Genomic DNA, 20,833 nt, shown 5'->3' with positions numbered 1-20,833 from the left:
TATAAACACATTTATCCTCGCAGATTCTCCTTGCAACCACTTTATTTTTGTGTTGAACTTCCATTAAGCAAACCACAGGCTACAAAACTCTTGGACCAAAACAACATCTGTGTTTTCATAAATATAATAAGTTGGAGGTTAGACAAAGAATGAATCGTTACCTGAGGAGCTTGTCTTTGTTTTTCTCCACGTTAGTTGGAGGAACGTTTGACACGACCACCTGCATGTCCAGCTGGTTAACAACTGACACCTAAACGACAAAAATCATAGATTTTGTAAAATAAGAGCTTCAACGGAAAGACGCCAAAAAAAAAAAAAAAAAAAGACGCTCATTTATTAAGAAAAGGAAAATATATAGTTTTTAAATAAATAACATTGCAATCAACAGAACTAGTGCTTTATTTAAACAGTAAACACATATAATAGAAACTAAACTAATTAAACACACATACCACTATTTCTGCTTTGCTGCTGTGTCCTTGGCCATAGTTGTCTGTGGCAACCACCTCAAACTTAAAGTATGACCTCCTCATGTTGCGGTACACGATGGCCGTCTTCACCACGCCGCTGTACGGCTCGATGACAAATCCATCTTTGCTGTCTTTGCTGACAGGCGGGGGGAAGACCAGCTGATACATCATGGCGCTGTAGTTACCGGTGTCTTTGTCCAGAGCCTGGAAACCCAATCACACACCAATTATTGATATTATCACCACCATTATAACACCATAATAACCTCTGTCATGATGAACGTGATGATCGTTTTAAGCAGGGGAACACACAATGATCTGTGATTACTATAGCTCCATTCAATACCTTATTATTATTATTATTATTATTATTTTAATTCAAGTGTTTGATTATCTGAACAATATAAAGCTCTGAAAAGTTTAACTAATCCAGGACTCACTTTTCCCTGAAAGGTTTATTATTTTTACTTCCCAAGGACTTTCAGCATGTAATACAGCCTGTTTTACTACGATGAATAAGCAGTAAACTGTGACGTCGTGTTTTAAACTGTACGCAGACCTTTTTATCATCTATTGTGCTATCAGCTCACTCGAAGACATGCTCAGATTTATTGCAGGATCTTTACAAGAAGGAAACGTGGATGCGTCAGAGATATCCAGCTCATCAAAGGTACTGCTATGGGAACAGTTTCCTTTTTGTCTGACTGGGCACAAAGCAATTGGAAGGAAAAAAGACGAATAGAAGACCAAGTCCTCTGAGTCCATGGCATTGGCAGTAAGTTTATAGATAAACAGGACTTTGTGCATGAAATAGTGACTGAAGCTCTTATCACTGGTCTTTGTTTGCTAAGACTTTTAGCCATTCTCTATATTTTTGAAACTCCCTCCTGGTCCTTAAGTTTATTTATTGATTTATTTGTTTATTTTTGCATTTACAAATGTCCATGATTTAAAGGTTTTCAATAAAAATTCAGTCAGATCAGTTTGAAACAATCCTTTCCTCATTTTCTTTCATTTGAGCTATTTTAACCTCTGCATTGAATCGTTGTGGTGAAGAGGGAGCTGAGCTGTAAGGCAAAGCTCTCCGTTTACTGGTCAGTCTACGTTCCTACCCTCACCTTTGGTCACGAGCTCTGGTTAGTGACCGAAAGAATAAGATTGCGGATACAAGCGGTTGAAATGAGTTTCCTCCGCAGGGTAGCTGGACTCTCCCTTTGAGATAGGGTGGGAAGTTCAGTTATCTGGGAGAGACTCGGAGCAGAACCGCTGCTCCTCCATATCAAGAGGAGCCAGTTGAGGTGGTTCTGGCATCAGTTAAGGATGATTCCTGGGCACCTCCCTATGGAAGTGCTTTGGGCATGTGACTGGGAGGAGACCCTGGGGAGGACCCAGGACACACTGAAGAAACTATGCCTCTCGGTTGGCCTGGGAACACCGTGGAGTCCTCCCAGAAGAGCTGGAAGAGGTGGCTGCGGAGAGGGATGTTTGGACCTCCCTGCTCAAGCTGCTGCCCCCACGACACGACTTCAGAACAAGCAGAAGATAATGGATGGATGGATTGAATCTTTGTCCAACTGAAATGCAAATGAACATCTCTTTAAAGTCTTGTTGTAATTGCCAATAATAATATTTTCATTCTTGCCCTTTTTGTGCTTTGTTTCTATGACCAGTGTCATGTTTTTTGGCATTTACCGTAATTTCCGGACTATAAGCCGCTACTTTTTCCACAGGCTTTGAACCCAGCAGATTATACAATGCTGTGGCTAATTTATGGATATTTGGTTTTTGACGGGATAACGAGCTTCCTGCCGCCAAAACATTTAGCCTCGTCACACCGCGGCGCTCACATAGCTGCCCAATACACGCCTCTCCTTGTGGGGGTGGGTCCTCATGACTCAATGAGACTACCTGTTTAAATAAAGGTAAAAAAAAAATCTGAGCTATGATATTACCAAACAGGTCACTGTTGAACCAAGGAAACGAGGAGTGGAGGAGAGAACAAGGAGGGGGAACTTGTGCCCCTCCCTGGGGGCACAACAAATTATTTGCAGTCACTCGATATCAGTGTGAATTGTGTATTAATGCGACACTCAAAGCTCGGTGGGAGGCTTGGATGACTGGTGGTGAGAAATCGTTTACCAGAACTGGTGGCATGCAGAGAGCAACTTCTGCTCCAGTCTGCCAGTGGCTCCTTATAGAGGGGCAGTTTAAAAATGTCCTCTGCAGGAGGAGGATGAAGATAGCTATCAATGACTTCCTAGTAGGCTACTAAGGCTACTGTATTTTTTTTTTAACCAGCTGTATTTACTGTAAGTATTTGTGTATGTTACCAGGACATATTTAATCAAAGGTTTAAAAAAAATTTCTGTGTAAATGTCTCACGTTACAACATGGACACCCACGGCTTATACACAAGTGCGGCCTATATATGTACAAAATTATTATTATTATTTAAATGTAGTGGGTGTGGCTTATATTTGAGTGCACTCAATAGTCCAGAAATTACAGTCAATGGTAAATGAACTGGGGCAGCACAATGGCGCAACTGGTAGAGCTGCTGCCTCTCGGCGAGCAGGTCCCTGGTTCAAATCCCGGTCCAGGGGCCTTTCTGGGTGGAATTTGCATGTTCTCTCCGTGCTTGCATGGGTTTTCTCCGGGTGCTTCGGTTTCATCCCACAGACCAAAAACATGCATGTTAAGCTGATTGGTAACTCTAAATTGTCCCTAGGTGTGAGTGAGAGAGTGAATGTGGCCCTGTGATGGACTTGCGACCCATCCAGGGTGTACCCCGCCCCTCGCACAGTGATTGCTGGACAAGGGCACCGGTGACCCCCGTGACCCATCATGGAAGAAGCGGGTAAAAGATAATGGATGATGGTAAATGAACTGTACTTAAATAGCGCTTGTGTATCTTATCAAGATACCCAAAGTGCTTTACACTACAATCTGTGCCCTCATTTACCCATTCATTCAGCACTCTACTAGATCTATACAAAGAATAATTAGTGCTTTTAGATCACATTCATACACCAGTGGTACACACATAAGAGGCAATGAGGGGTTCAGTGTCTTGCCCAGGGACACTTAGGCATGTGACTGCTGGTGGAATTGAACCCCCAACTCTTGCATTGGAGGATTACTGCTCTAACCACTCAGTCACAGCCACTCAATTAACAATGAAGCCAAGCTGAGTTATGCATCTAGCTAACTAGCCAATGGTAAATTGATGTTCCTTAGATGCCTTTTGGGATGTACTCCACCCCTCACTAAACATCATTCTCCTCTCAATGGATTTGTGTCCTCGAGCTGTCTTACCAGTTTCATAAGCTTTTGTGAATTAATGTGTGTTGGTAGGCTTGATTGTAGACTAAGGACTTGGACATGCTTTTGCATCCTCCCTGCTGTGGTGCTTTGCAGACTTATGGCTACGTGTTGTAGCTCTTTCTGCTTTATGCTGGTGAGTCTTATAAATACAGTATGTGCAACAATTTGGCAAGTGGGAAACCCTTGCACTGTAGGTGCTGCATGTTTTTACCTGTGCTTTTCAGTTTTTATTTCTTTTTCCGTTTATTGTTTGAGATAAAAACAGTTGTTGCCTCTTCTCAGCAACCAATCAACTTGCACCATCAAACATGGTTTCACTGCATTGATAGAATTAAGCTGGTTTGTCACATTTATTATCCATATACTTACCCATCATCTCTAAAGGATGAAACCCATCAAACCACGTTCGACATCATAAAAGTAGGAGTAGTTTAAGGCAAGGGTTTTGGTGGAACATATATTTTGCCCTAATGTGGAATTTAGACTATCATTACAGATATTTACATGGAGACACCAAAAAAAAAAAAAAAGAGAAAACCACACAAGGACAAAATTTAGCTTACTTAATTTGGGTTTTCCTTAAAATACAGATTCATTACAGCACATTTGTTTTCATAGAAAACTAAAACATCAGCTCTTATTGAGCATGGACTTTGTTGTTAAAATATCAGCTGTTCTCACATCTTCTTATTTTAATAGCATTGTTGTAGCTTCACCTAATAAACTGCACAGATGACTGCATTCATGTTTTTGGTTTATCAGCTTCATAAAATTATCTGCCAGTGATGCTTTAAAATGTTTGGCTGATGCCAATTATGTAAAAAATGATAAACAGGAGCAGTAAGAGATGACGCACCTTTGCCAGTGGAGGAAAAAATAAAATGTGTGGATTCGGGCCCAGATTGACATCAAAAGTTAATTGCTTCTAAGCTAGGCCATGCCTCGTGTCTGTTAAAATTTGTATGTAAATCCATTTATGACTTTTAGTAATGGTGCCAACAAACTGACAAATAAAATAACAAAACTAAGCCCATTAACCACACAGCCTCCCTGGAAGAGGTAACAACCGGGAACAGTCTTACTGGTATGTATGTGGGTACAAAAGTAACACATCATCTGCATTAGTCATCAAGTAAAAACTAATTATTTCAGAGTGCCATTTGAAAGTTGTGGCTTGTTCTTCTTTGTACATCGTACATACTGTATGTAAGTATTGCATGATGGCTCAATGCACAGTTGGCAAGAGTACAGCATACGACACATTATACACCAGTTGACATACTATTATATAGCAATCTATAGCAATGGCCCAGACAAAAAATTATCATTTTTATTTCAACCTTGATCTGTGACCTTTACATTGAAGGCGATGCAACAATTAAGTGACAGGCTGTCTAGTGATGATACTAATTTGTTTCACATTTTGTTCAATTATCTTGAGTGGATCAGAAGTACGATCCGGACAAATTCCTTGTTTTAACTTTGACCTTGATTTGTGACTTTGACCTTGGAATTGGGATTAAGAAAAGTGTATGCTACACTAGTGATGATGCTTATGTGTATCATGTTTCATTAATTATCTTGAGCGGATTGTAATATACTTGTATAATAAATAAAGTGCTATGTGTTGTCATCATACAAAGACAAAACTGGCTTTCTGCATTTAACCCATCGCATCTGGGATACAACCAGGTGGAGCAGTGGGCAGCTACGCAAGTGCCCGGGGAGCAATTCAGGATTAGGTGTCCTGCTCAGAGACACCACAAAATGTGCAATGACCCGGGATCGAGCCCAGGACCTTCGGGTCCCGAGGAGGCTGGGCTGCCCCTACACCATTTTGGCCCCAGCATATCTTGTATAAGCTGAGCTTGGATAGAAAGTGAGGCAGGAGTCAACTCGAGACTTGTGCTATTTATTAGCATCACATAAACTGTACACCTGCTCATGCACCTGCTGCTGTGACATCAACTAGGTATGGATACAGATTAGGGACATAAAGACAGCATACCGCATATGCACTTTCAGTTACACAGATCAGAAGTTATGACCCAGACAAGAGAAAGTTTACGTACAGGATGAAGACCACACCATAACTTGTCCATCTTTCAATGGACATATAATCAAAATGCAGACAACAACCCGTAATACTTAAAGTAAAATTCCAGAGTGGTTTAATATATATTATGTTAAAAAAAAGTATCTTAGTTTGGTGTAAAAATGTTGTCAGTGCCAGGTTTGCAGCAGTGCTGCCCTCTGATTTACTGTGCAAGTAAAAAACAAAACAAAGGCAAAGAAACACTAATTTATGAGGTTCTCTCTAATTTGCCTTTCATTGACACCCCCCTCCCCCCCACACACCCTGAACTATCTCCCTGTTCATGTTAATGTTGAACCAGTGGCCCTCAAAGGCCATTACCCTGCACGTTTTGGAGGTTTCTCTGCTTCATCACACCTGATTTGAATCAATGGGAGATTAACCGTCTTCAGCAGAACATGAAACGATAATTCAACCATTGAACTCGGTGTGTTGGATAAGGGAAACCAGTAAAACATGCAGGCTAGTGGTTCTTGAGGAACAGCATTGAACGCCCCCCTGTTATGGAGACAATAAAACTCTAGCATCTCACTTACGAAGAGCAGGTTTTACTCAGTATGTGCTATAATAGACTCTAGACCGTGTGTCAGCATATCCAGACGTAAGTGTAAAATACCATCCAATGCAAAAGTGATGCTGTTTTGAACTGCAATGTATAATTTTTGAGATTGAGAAATTCAAACAAGCTGAAAACTTTTCTTGGATAGGCTAGTCATCAGCTCAACTCCTATGAAAATTTATTTATTGTTTTTAATTGTATTTATTTACTGTAGATTGTTTTGACTGTTGTCTGCTGAAGGTAAGAGAGCATCTCCTCATATAGTAACTATTCCACAGAAACCCACTTGAAAAAATATTTCTACTTTCTCTTTAAGGCAATAAGCTGGGCCTAATAAGGTGCTCCACAAACACTTAAAAAAAAAACCACCTGAACAGAGTGTCCATTACCTGCATATTATATATCCAATCAAAATGAAAATTACAGAAAAAAAATAATACAGTCAGTAAAGCCAGTGTACATTTTTAAATAATCTACACTAGAATAAAACTCAATGAATCATCAAAAGCACATCTATTTTCATTATAGCAATTCTAGGCAACCCAAGAGTCCTTGGGCATGAAAACCTTGTGTAAATAATGTTGATTGTGTTTAAATAAAAATTCAGCCTCTAAAGATGCTGGAGCATATCGCGCCAGACATGTTCAATCTGAAGGCATGTTCAATGTTCTATCTCTTGCTTCCTGCATGGTGAACTCTTCTCCTTCCTTCCTTTTGCTGCACATCCATTCTGCCATGTATGTTGTGAGTAGATGAGTTGAGGTAAAGACCAAAGAAGATACATATAAAACAGTACATATCTGCTACAGAGCTGCTGTTTTAATCCTGCATATCTTTGCCATTTGTTTATCTTTGTAAAATATTTGTTAACAACATTAATGTTTCAGTTATAATTTGGAGAAAACATGGCACATCCCTTTATACCCCACAGATACCAATGTGTATCCTCACAGCTCCTCTGGCAAGTCTGATCTCTCCTCCTTTCTCACTCCTCAAGGTGCATTTTAAGAATGGAGGCATCACAGTGCTAAGATGGATTACTTGGTCACAGACAGCAAGGTGGAGGACAAAGGAGACAAAACTATAAAGAAAAGAAAAGAGAAGAGCCAGAAAACTCATCTCACTTTGTCCAGCTTTACAAGAAACCGGCAATGTTGGAGATAAAATAAACCCTGATTTCAGTGCTATTCAAAAAGATTTGCACAAGATGACAGCATTTCTTGGTAAATAACGCAAGATTCAGACTAGAATGAACATGTATTAAAGGCAAACACATGCTGGAAAGATTGGGTCAGCAGTACTGTTCTCTATGGGAAGAAAGGATGAAATAAGGCTCACTTTGGACAGTGGCTTTTCAAAATGTCTAACCAGATATTTAAGGTACTGGAGCAAGACTTTTCCTAAAATCCAAAGAAATATCTGATCAAAACAATATTTTAGGATATAAAAAAAGGTTTTGCAAAGGATGGAAAGTAAAGTCTCTCAGCTCTACATTTGCTTTGCTTTCGGTAAGAAATGTTCCTAAACCCGAGCACTTGAACACACTGAAGGCACAACAGTCATGAATGACGCCATGCGCAAAAATACCTGGTTGGAAATCCAAAACGTGTGAGCTTTCCACCTTGAAAAAAATTGTGATAGTTGTGTGTGATCATAACATGAAATGAAAAGTAGAAAATAACTCTTCCTCTGGTGACTGACAGAGGCAGGACGTGATAAGACTGTCAGCATGGGCAGCACGTTCAAAGCTACATAGAGAGGGAGATTACAGTATGGCTGCAGCGCATAAACCCTCATTACAGAGCTGAATGATTGGTTCATGGTCAGATGAGTCATTTGTTATGTTCTTCACAAGTGGTGCACGTGGAGAGCAGTAGATGAGTTTATGTTTAACGGCATGGGGAAGGGTGTCTCCTTGTTTCAAGGAAGGGTCATTGCAAATCAATGCAGAATTGTCAGGACTGATCACCTCTAGAAAATGAAGAAAGTTCTGTCCTGAAGATAGATGCCTCTGTATGAATAATAATGGCCCTGTTCCACAGGGTAGGGGGTCATGTAATGGCTGGATGGTTGTTATCACCGCCGTGGCAAAACCAGGATAGGAAAACCCTACTTGGTGGTTTTATGAAATTATTGAGCAAAACTCCCAAGGGAATGAGGCAGTTCGTGCACTGCCATAACTTGCTGGAGCATTACACACCTATTGCTAGTTGCTATCAGCCTTCTCTTGGTTCTTGAACTGAAGGATTTATACTTACCCCGTTTTCTCCTTGTGCTCCTAGTACCTGCCTTCTGAGTCTCCAACCCTGGATCCCTCATCTACTTCCTCGTGCCTGTAAGAAAACCGTACTTACCTTCAGCTGCTCAGTCACCTTTCCACCACCAGCCCTGCTACTTACCTTTACCTGGAAGTACCTACCCTCCACTCAACGTGTCGAGATCGCCACCTTCCAGTAAGAGCTGAGCAACCTGAGGCAAACCAAACATTCATCCATTATCCTGGACTCACCCTATTTCCTCCTTGCTCACGCTTCCCCAAGCTCCCTTGTAAATAATACTGTTCAATATTATTCGCTGTACATACTTTGTAAATCACTGTAATTTATATTCAAGTTTGAGTCTGTTTGTCCTCAGTCTGGTTCTCATAAACATGATAGTTGAGTTTGCAAACAAGGCTCTAAATTTTGTTAGAGATAGAGAGTTGTATCGGTGCAATCAGATGTATATTTTACTTGACAATTCTGCAGCATAGATTAAATAAAAGTCTTGGAAGCCTGGAACTCCTGACCTATGATCAGAACTGAATAAGCCTTTTTGGAAGAGAGGCAGAAACATCTCCAAGAAGCAAGAGAACTGATCTAGTTGCACATTATTAAAAAAAAATGTAAGGTAGTATGTCACTGGGCTGTAACTGTTGATGACCAGCTGGCAAATACTTTTCGTGAGGGAGCCTCCGAAAATCTTTAGTTTCCTTGTTAAATTATCAGAAGCTTACAGTTTTGTTGACTGGAATTTCAACATGTTCAAAAGGTTGTGCAACAATATTTCTCTCAGAAGAGTCAGAGGCAATGCAGGTGTGTCAAGCCCTCTTAAACCTGTCTCACGTTTTGTCCTGGGCCCCTTCAACCCATCTCAAAAGTGCTGGAGCTGCATTTTATCACCAGTATGAGAAAGCTCCAGGTTTTTTTTTTTTTATGCCAGTGATACATAGTTATGGAAAAAATGGTCAAAATTCAACTATATTAATTTTAAACGTTCACAATCGATTAAATCCTAAATGAGGGGGCAGCTGCTTATGTGGGTGGAAATTGGGCCGAAGGTGAAAGGTGAAAATACACCATGACTTAAAAAAACTGGCCACATAAAATGACTTTATGACTTGGGTGAAAACACTTAAAAATTCAATGAGACTAACTGAAAATTCATCTTATTTTCTTACATTTTTCTTGCAATTTTGAGACACTTTCTCATCTCCAACTGTTACAATGAGAGGAGAGCCTACCTTTAGGATTTTCATGTCCTGGATGACTGACATTCTATACTAAACATAGTAAACATCAACACGGAGCTGACACAATAAACCAAAAAAACTGTAAACTGTTCTGAATGATGGTCAAGGAGAGAACACCTTATCAAGTATCTGAAAGTGTTTTTTTTTTCTTTTAGTTTTTCTGCTGTTTGTAGAAACATTGTAGATATTTGCAACATATTAAGATACAAGTACTCTTTATTTACTCATGTAACTGAGTATTTAAATGTTGCTTTGTTACCCATTTTCCCTTCTTCCCTCAGCTGTCCTCTAACTGTCACTATGCAGGGTTTAATGAAGCAAGAACGTCTACGAATGATCTTAAAAAACCCAATTAAATATTAAAGCACACACTTTTCTGCAAGAGAACCCATTTGAGCCTTTTTGTGGCATCCAGGCTCATTAAAATAAATTTAATTTTTTTAGCTAGAGCATGGAAGAGACAAGCTAGGCAATTTGTTTTACTTTTTATATTTTTTGAGCTCCAGGAAGGTAAATGAATAATGTGAGATTGACTCAAATTGTTTTCAGTGATTTGAAGTTCTTCCCCATTAGGACAAAAGATGTGGGAACAAAGAGTTTTGTTCACGACTTAAGGAAAAGAAACAAATAGCTGTTTTTAATCAGGCAATTTAGTTATTTATTGACTAAACAGCTCAAGTAAAGAAATATAAATTCACACAGGTACCTTAAGCACCATTCTAACTCCCATAAGATGGTGTGGATATAAGCATTTAACCACTTAATAAGATTTCAACTGTACCTGGACTTTCAAGACTGAGGTGAAGGTTTTTGCATCTTCTGTAACTCCTCCGATATAAAGAGGCCTGGTGAATACAGGTGGGTGGTCATTCTCATCCTTGACATCGATCATCACCTTGGCTGTGTTACCTAGAATAAAAACACACAATAAGATGCATTCTGCTTTGGCCCTAAAAAGTACACACATTTTCACATAAAGTAGCAAATTTTGGTTTGAAATGGACATATTTTGCTAACTTTCTTTTGCCACTATTCCAACCTGGACCAAATATCAGCAATAAAAACAAGCAGCAGCATCTTGCTGAACTGCAGATGCAGACATAGATCTACAGATGTCAGCAATGCCTGCAACAGCTGCATTCACAGCTGGTGGCTCATCTACACTGAGCAACTGTTCTGGTGATGATGGCGGCGAGTCAAACTTTTATCTTCTTCAGCTGTTTTCTTTCTATACAGGTCATCCGGGTGTTTATATGTGCAGTTAGACTGACCATGATGGACAGACTCCCTGAGTGGTAAAATCACAAAGGTAAACTTATATTAAATAAAACTAATTATATTAAATTTAACTAATATCGGAATCAGAATCAGCTTTATTGTCATTACACTGAAGCACAACTAAACTGCATTTTCAGTACAGCCCGTCCAAGAACAACATAAACAACAACTGACAAGAGGAGACGGAGGTGATTGAGGCCACCGCCTCGGCAGGTGCAGCCTTATTTTCAGATAAGGACAAAGAAACATGAGGGGGAGGGTAGGTGTAAAAAAATCAAATCTTGCACTGTGTCCTATGGAACACAGTATGAGAGTTGCAAAAAATGACCTTAGTACAACACAAAAAGCACACAAAGACATAATACATATGCATGTGGAGTGGGTAGGGGGCAGGGGTCCCAGCACGACTGTCAGGTGAGCAACACAGTCCTTTGGTGCCTTCGCATCTCCTAGGTTGCTGCACCGGGGGAGGCAATGAGGAAGGCCAGTGAAGGCATGAGTTTGAGGGGAAGTTGTAGCATAGCACAGTTCAGAGCCCAGAGCCCTAATCCTGATAAGAGGTGTTTGTTTATCAGCCAGCTCAATTGAGCACTGACACTGTTCCATGTCCTTGGGGACGGGAGGGGATGATGAGGGAATCAGAGCGTCTTGTTTCCATAGCACCCAAGAAGAAATTGAGATGGTCAGCCTTCCAAGTCCAGAGCCAGATTCAGATTTCAACATTGTTTTAGGTCAGACTGAGCTCTTTAATTTCCACATCGCTAGTACATCTCATGGCGACTCCAAACAGCTGAATTGTGATTACTTAAGTAATTAACTTAATATTCTGCAGCTTTGGGAAAAAAGCATATAGTTCATGTTTTTAAAAGTTTTATATATCTTTTTAATGTTTCAGAACAATCAAATAGAAAAGTGTGACAATGAACTCTGATGCTTTATCAAGATTGAATAGATTTAAATGATAAATTGACTTATATAATGCTTTATATCCAAACATGATTCTAAAAGCTCTTTAGAACACAAGCTGTGCCCTCATTTGCCCATCCACACACCTCTAATACATCTCTTCAAATCTAATCTGAGTAAATTATTTTATAGAGACTAATCGGTGCTTTAGATCACATTCATACACCAATGGGACACATATCAGAGGCAATGAGGGGTTCAGTGTCTTGTCCAGGGACACTTCGACAAATGACTGCATTTGGTGAAATCAAATCCTCAACTTTCTCATTGGGAGACGACTAACCACTCATACAGCTGTCCTTGATATAATTGGCAAAATGTCATTATAGGTTTTAGTAACGGCTGAGGAAATGATCCTACATCCAAAAACAGTGGTTTTTGAAATGTGTTATGCTATTGTTTTTTTTTATTATTATTATTTTAAATTTCAAGCTGATTAATTTCTAAATAATCTGGTAATAAATTTTAGTTGGTGCCAGTAAAAATCGTTTCGTCAGCAACTGTAAAGGTGAAAACAACAACAGCAGATAATTTAGGCATTTCTGAATTTGGAACATTTTGTCCCAATTCATACACTGAACAAAAATATAAATGAAACACTTTTGTTTTTGCTTCCAATTATACATGAGATGGACTCAAAGATCGAAGACTTTTTCTACATACACAATAGGCCTTTTTCTCTAAAATATTGTTCACAAATTCTTTGGTGATGCGAACAGACTGTTGCAGCAGCTGTCCAGGTGGCTGGTCTCAGACAATCTTGGAAGTGAAGATGCTGGATGTGGAGGTCCTGGGCTGGTGTGGTTACACGTGGTCTGCGATTGTGAGACCAGTTGGATGTACTGCCAAATTCTCTGAAACTCCTTTGGAGATGGCTTATGGTAGAGAAATGAATATTCAATCCACAGGCAACAGCTCTGGTGGACATTCCTGCAGTTATCGTGCCAATTTATGCTCTCTCAAACCTTCAACATCTGTGTCATGCTGTGTGATATCACATTTCAGAGTGGCCTTTTATTGTGGTCAGCCTAAGGCACACCTGTGCAGTAATCATGCCGTCTAATCATCATCTTGATATGCCACATCTGTGAGGTGGGTGGATTATCTCAGCAAAGAAGAAGAAGATCTCTGAGATCAGCTCATGGAAGCAACAGTTTTGCATTTATAGTTTTGTTCAGTATAATTCATCATCAGTCTTGTCATTTTCTCCAACTGGTCCAGAGGTTATTTTTTAAATTCAAAACACTTTTTTAAATTTAACATTTATTAACAGAGACAATCCAATATTTTACAATAGTAATTAAATCAAAGTGAAGATTCAGAGAATATGTTAGTTTCTTTAGCACACAAACCCTTCACAAAACTTTTTTTTTTCTGAATCTGACCAATTCATTTAATTAAGTTTTGGATTATTCATAATGTGTTGAACCTAAATTATAGCATATATAATTATGTTTCATATTTTGAGTGAGCAAATCTCAAAGCTGGACTGTGCAATTAGTCTTAAACTGGATTACTTTTTCTCGCATACCACTGAGATTAACATTTTGTGACTTAATGTAAACAAACTGAACTTGTAAGTTTTCATTATCAAACACACATTCCCACTTCAAGCCTTATTAGGCAAGTATTTAAAAAAAATTAATAAATTCTCAAATCCTCTTTGATGAATTCTTCTTCTCTTCTGTACACAAATCCCCCCAAATCCCTAAACAAGTTAAAAAATAATGAACGCATGCTGTGGGGGGGGGGAAGCTCAAAAAGTTTTTAAACTACAGCAGTTGTTTTAATTTGTGCCATTTAATCAAATATTTGAGATGCATGTAAAGAAAAGTCACTAATGCTGAATTTGTAAATACTGTAGTAGACATCTCATTTTCAGAGGTGGTGACTTGAAGCGACTCATTCATCTAATCCGGTTCTAAACAGGAAGTTTTGAATCATACACATTTAAAACACAAACCTAGTTCTGTAGACCATTAGAAGGTGGATCTCAGGGTCTCGTCAAGTTTTCCAATAATACACAATGCCAGAACATCTCATAACCATCCTCACTTAAATTTAAAGCAGGATTCACATCCTGTTAGAAACCCATTGATTTGTTTTCCGATCAAATATGCTTAAAAAAAAGGCTGAACATTTTCTCTAGATGACTTACTACTTTTATTCCAGGAGATTATTAAAATTCAAATAGCTTAAATGAAATAAGAACAGCATGTGGTAAACACCATAATTAAAGAAAATAAGAGAAAGCCATGGAGTAGAGCTTCAATTAAGGACAGATATGTTTTGAAAAGAAGCAGGAGAGATCAGAGGAAGAGAGAAAAAATGCATTCAAGATGAGACGAGAAGAAAAAGCAAGAGAATAAAGAATTTGAGGCTAATTAGATCCCTATTCACATTAGTTCTAATTATAAATGAAACCAAAATAATAGTGTTTTGTCTGCATTTCTTCTCGAAAGAAACGACTTGAACAGATTTAATGTTGACCTGAACAGCAGGGGTCACTGTTAATGCAAAAAGTCAATCTCAGCAGTTCTTCGAGTTTATCCTTGAATGGTGTCCCTCTTGAGTTTGTCGATTCCTACAAATATTTGGGTACCTTGGTCAATTCACATCTCTCTTTTAAGCTCCATGTGGAAAACTTGGTAAGGAAACTGAAAGTTAAACTGGGTTTCTTTTTCAGAAACAAATCCTGTCTAACCCTGAATGCTTGGAAACGCCTTGTAACTGTGACTTTGCTTCCCTCCATTGATTACGGTGACAATATTTACATGAACGCTCCTACAAGCACCCTACAGATGTTGAATGCTGTCTATCATGGTGCGCTAAGATTCATAACTGGCTGTAACTACCGTACCCGTCACTGCACCCTGTATTCACTGGTTAACTGGTCATCATTAACTTCACGCAGACTCTCTCACTGGTACATTTTCATCTTTAAATCACTTCTTGGTCTGTTGCCTTCATACATCTCCTCCTACACGTCTCTGCGTGAGTGCAGCTACAGCGTGCGCTCTCAGGACATTATTACCTGCAGTGTTCCCTCAGTGAGAACTGAACTAGGCTAAAGGGCCTTCTCCTACTCTGCTCCTGTTTCCTGGAATATCTTGCAAAAAGAGCTGAAGCTCTCGACCTTGACCTCTCTAAGTGGCTTTAAACATCTGCTAAGTTCCTGGGAAAAACCCATGCAGACATGTCCTTGTTTTTAGTTTTCTACATCACCTTTTTCATTCAACCTTTATTTATACAGGTTAATCCGAATGAGCAAGGGGACTCATTTACAAGAGAGACCTTAATTTTAACAGTGATGAGAACAGTGGACAACTGTGACAACAACAGACAATCATAAAGGATGCGTACACATTTATTTATTCATTTATTTTTAACAAGTGAAAATAAAATGGTAATAAAAAAGGATAATCGAAAGGAAAAGTAGCAAAAAAAAAAAAGCTAGATTACAAGGCGGTATAGAAAACTAAAAACAGGAACATGTCTGCATTGGTTTTTCCCAGGAACTTAACAGATGTTTAAAGCCACTTAGAGAGGTCAAGGTTGAGAGCTTCAGATCTTTTTGCAAGATATTCCAGGAAACAGAAGCGGAGTAGGAGAAACTTTTGCCAAGTTCAGTCCGCACTGAGGGAACACTGCAGGTAATAATGTCCTGAGAGTGCACGCTGTAGCTGCACTCACGCAGAGTTATGTAGGAGGAGATTATAACCTAGCTGTTTGTTTTGTTACTTTTTTAAATACCATTTTATTTTCACTTGTTATTCTCAATTTGTACACATCCTTTGATTGTCTATTGTTGTCTTTGTTGTCCACTTTTTTCACCACTCTTTGTTAAAACCAGGTCTCTCTTGTAAACGAGTCCCCGAAGCTCAATGGGATTAAGCTGTATAAATAAAGGTTGAATGAAAAAAAAAAAAAAAAGAATAACTTTACAGGCGTTAAACAGCTTACTAGCATATTTGGATATTTTGTGTGCTGCAAACCAGGTTGAAATTCCAAAACAAGTTCTGTACAGATACAATATATACACCAAGTAGCAAGAAGACAAGCATGAGATTGATAGTAAAAAAGACAGCTGACAAGATCAACTAAGACAAAATATAATATAGAATACAGACAAGATGAGAAGTCGAGGACAGGTCTTGTGTGAGGTCACAAAGAGCGAGCTTCAATAATAAAAGTTAGAGGAACAAGAGAGCAGTTTCACCTCTCAAGATGACTAAAAGCCCTGTAACATTAAAGCAAGCCGCCTCATATAGTTGCCATCTAGCTTTCGTCTGCGTCGAAGCTTCCGAGTAAGAAGATGAATAGAAAAGCCTTGGAGTGCCTGCATTTCAACAACAGATGTCACACTTCACATGGATGCAGGCAAAGATCTACTATCACAGACCAAACACCAAGAGACCAATGTTTCAGGGGGCACATGCACACTTACAAAGAACCTGCATTGTTGCATAGGTAACATTGACAGAACTTGAGCTGCTGGACCCAGGAGGCCCATATCTGTCTGCCTCCACTGTGAGCCACCAGCATTGAATAGAGCAGATTGTTGGACTGATATGTCCAGAGTTAGTGAGCTTTACTGAACAACGTGGCTGTGACTGATGCGTACACCCTCTGCAGTCTGTATAGAAGTTCAGCTGTGTTATAAGTTTTTTAAGGCAGTTTCATTTCCATAAATGCAAGGGAAATAGAGTCTAAGGTAAGGGTTAGTAGTCTAAGAAGAAGCCATTCACTTCAAGTATCAGGAGTCTGAGGATGACTTTCCTATTTCCTACATGTACCAATGGATTCATAATTCAAAGTATCAAGGGACAGTGGTTAAAATATTCCATAATAAAATGGGACACCCCAACAAGCTGACCCACCATCATTGCTGCGAGTACACCTTTACGCAAAAAGACACTAGGCTAATATGCCATATTAAAGTTGCATAGCTAGTTATTGACTTCAGCTTAGGATACAATTTTTTGTGTTAGTGGTGGAATATCAACATTAATATAAAAGGTGGTACTTCTACTTAAAGATACATTAAACTATATCTTGTTCTGATTTCTTCCTTTTACAATTGCTTTTACATGTTTTTGCCTAGGCAGCACGGTGTTGCAGTTGGTAGAGCTGCTGCCTCTCAGTGAGCAGGTCACCCTGGTTCAAACCCCAGTCCGGGGGCCTTTCTGGGTGGAGTCTGTATGTTCTCTCTGTGCATGCATGGGTTTTCTATGGGTGCTCCATTTTCCTCCCGCAGACCAAAATCATGCATGTTAGGCTGAATGGCAACTCTAAATTGTCCCTAGATGTGAGTGAGAGAGTGAATGGTTGTTTCTCGTTTATCTCTATGAAGCCCTGTGATGGACTGGAGACCTGTTCAGGGTGTCCCCCGCCTCTTGTACAGTGATAGCTGGACATGGGCACCAGTGACCCACGGTGACTCAAAAGGAAGAAGTGGGTAAAGATAATGGATAGATGGATGCTTTTGCCCAATTTTAACCCTTGTTAAAGAATATTAATAAAAATATCTAATGTAATTTTCATTCAACCTTTATTTATGCAGATTAATCCCATTGAGCCTCCGTGACTCATTTACAAGAGAGGTTTGATTTTAACAAAGAATGATGACAACAGTGGATAACAAAGACAACAATAGATGATCATAAAAGCAAGCATACAAATTGAGAAGAACAAGTGAAAGAAAATGGTATTTAAAAAAAAAACCCAGCTAGGTTGTAAGGTGATGTAAAAACCTAAAAACAAGAAAATGTCTGCATTGGTTTTGTCAGGAATTTATCAGATGTTTGAAGCCACTCAGAGAGGTCAAGGTCGACAGCTTCAGATCTTTTTGCAAGATATTCCAGGAAACAGGAGCAGAGTAGGAGAAGGCCCCTTTGCCTAGTTCATTCTGCACTTAGGGGCCACTGCAGGTAATAGTGTCCTGAGAGTGCACGCTGTAGCTGCACTCACTAGTCACATGTAGGAGGAGATGTATGAAGGCAGCAGACCAAGAAGTGATTTAAAGATCAAAATGTACCCGTGAGAGAGTCAACGTGAAGTAGACTTATTAAAATGATCTTATTGTTCCATACTTTCATAACACAGCACACAGCTCTCAGACTGCAGGCTTACTTATGGTTCCTAGAGTCTCTAAACTTAGAATGGAAGACAAAGCATTCAGTTATCCAGATCCTCTGTTGTGGAATCAGTTTTGAGTTTCTGTCCATGAGGCTGACACTTTGTTTACCTTTATGTCTAGACTCAAAACTTTCCTTTTTGATATATCCTAGAGTTAAGGTTGGCTTGGATTTCCTGATTAATCCCTTAGGTATGCTGCTATAAGCTTAGACTGCAGGAGGACAAACTTACAACATTTCCTAACTCAGCTGTCTTTACTTTTTCTACTCTTCATATGTATATGTTATTGATGCCACTAACTTTACATTCTCAGCTTGTCTTCCCCTTGAAACTAACTAGGACAGCTCGTATCCCTTTGTTTTAAAATGTGCCACCGAAAAATGTTCCCTTACCCTCACACTACATGGTAAATGGACAGCACTTATATAGCACCTTTCTATCTAATCAAGATACTCAAAGTGCTTTACACTACAATCTGTGTCCTCATTTACTCATTCATACAGCACTCTACTAGAACTCTACAAAGCTTATGGAACAAATTATTCTAAAGATAATAATAAGAGCTTTATCACATTCACACACTGATGAGACACACATCGGAGGCAATGAGGGGTTCAGTGTCTTGCCCAGGGACACTTGATCATGCGACCACTGATGGATTCGAACCCCTAACTCCTGCATTGGAGGACGACTGCTCTAACCACTCAGCCACAGTCACCCTGCAAGATATCACAAAAAGAACTGGAACACTTGTGCTAGATTTGAAATTTAGGAAAGTTTCTTGTTGGTCCCAATTGAGATGCACAACCTAATTTAAGTGGCAATTTGTTTGTTATGCCACACTGTTCCACTAATCCGTGTACAAGTGCTGCACTGCAAGCCTCAGTCCGACAAACCCTGTAATTTCAGATATAACAACAACACACTTACTTTTTGAGGGAGCTCGAAGGTTAGAGGACACCACTCTCATAGAATCAGCCTCTACTTTCAGGACGTAACTGGAATTAGTTTCGTAATCCAGAGGTTTGGCTGTGGAAATCTTCCCTGTAGTTTTATTTAGCGTGAACACATCTGCAGAAAACAGAGCAATAAAAAATACACGAAAAACAAAGTTCCTGTACAAGGAGGACAGCTAGTGAGTGAGCAATGTCAGTTTGACGTTTTAAAGAGAGGAAAAAAGAAGTTGTGTAGTGTTCCCTGAGCTGTTGTCAGGGATGGTTCAACCAAGAAGAAGCTTTAACAGATGGCAAAAGCTGGTGCACAAGAGAGACTCCCAACAGGAAAGCTCACAGCGCACTCACCTCCATCATTGCCTTCAACGATGGAATACACGATTGTTTGATTGACAGCCGCTGCCATGATGACTCCCACCAGGGTTCCGATGGCAGCCTCCTCACTCACTGGTGGAAACCTGGGAATGGATCAGTCAGTCAGCACTAACGGAAAAAACTCAAGTGTGCATGTGTGGACGGCTGACCCACTTCTCTTCAAAGGGTAACTGAGATCTGGCAGGTTAAATACAGCTGAGAATTTAATCCGTAAAGCATTCGTGTCCCCCCCCTCCCCCACTGGTAAACCTGGCAGCGTTTTTACTAAAAAGTATTCAAGCTGTGTTCCAATTAAAAAGAGAAGTGCGGGAATAAGGTAGCACCAAAAATAAACACATTTTTCCCCCCATTTTTTTTGGTTTAATCATTAAAACGATGTTTCGTCTAGTTAATTTGTACTCAGCAGAGCTGTATAACTCTGGCAGGCACGCCATTAGTGATGGTTGTTTACGTTTTTCAGTCTCACATTGACTAAATTAGTGCATTTTAAAGCAGTGGCAGTGCTCATTCATTCTGCCTGCTTTGTCCTCACCTCATGGATTGTTCAAGAGACCAACTCAGCATTAACGTTCTCTCCGTCACCCCTTCTGCCTCCCTCAGAGTTCATTGCTTATCTTCTTCAGTCCATGTCGTGTTTATTCAGATGCAGCAAACAGCTCAATGATATTGTAATGAGGTCTCTACCTCAGTGTAAATAAATATCTTTAAAACTGGCCGAGCTGCAGTCATTTCAGTGCTAATTTGGTGGTCATCTCGAGTCGGATTGGCTGAAAATGTTACTAAGCTGTAGATGTACATCCACTGATGACTTTCTGCCACAATAATTAAAAGTTATCTAGTGGTTCATGAGATATTTTGTTAACAAACACATACACGCATGTACATAAACATCATCTTAGTAGGGTAAGGTAAAACAAAAGATATTGCATTTCCTGTGAAAATGCAGTGTGAATGCTTATTGCTGATGAACTTGCTGCAAAACAGCTGAAATTCGCTAAAAAAAACATGCTGAATTGCAGATGAAATGGAAGAACAAGCCTAAAATAGCAGAAGAAACTGGAAAGAACACATTTTTGCTTAAATGGGTATAAATAAACAGAAATAAGCACAAAATTAGGAAATTAGCAAAAAAATAACAACTGAAATTAGAAAATAATAGCTGAA

The 20,833-nt window shown here is 39.4% G+C and overlaps 1 protein-coding gene across 1 annotated transcript in view; it reads right to left on the bottom strand.

The window, feature by feature from the left end:
- The window catches only part of LOC119423497 (protocadherin-15), a 322,189-nt gene that overhangs the window by 57,892 nt on the left and 243,464 nt on the right, over positions 1–20,833 (bottom strand). The window contains exons 26-30 of the mRNA XM_037690893.1: positions 19,643–19,752; positions 19,272–19,412; positions 10,741–10,868; positions 453–674; positions 162–250 (exon numbers count right to left, since the gene is read on the bottom strand). Coding sequence (XP_037546821.1) covers positions 162–250; positions 453–674; positions 10,741–10,868; positions 19,272–19,412; positions 19,643–19,752 — 690 coding nt within the window. The remainder of the gene's footprint in view (positions 1–161; positions 251–452; positions 675–10,740; positions 10,869–19,271; positions 19,413–19,642; positions 19,753–20,833) is intronic.

The sequence above is a fragment of the Nematolebias whitei genome, chromosome 17, assembly GCF_014905685.2.
Source record: "Nematolebias whitei isolate Nwh7 chromosome 17, NemWhi1, whole genome shotgun sequence".
NCBI lineage: Eukaryota > Metazoa > Chordata > Actinopteri > Cyprinodontiformes > Rivulidae > Nematolebias > Nematolebias whitei.
The sequence above is the reverse complement of the archived record's forward strand: the minus strand, read 5'-3'. Positions and strand labels throughout refer to the sequence as shown.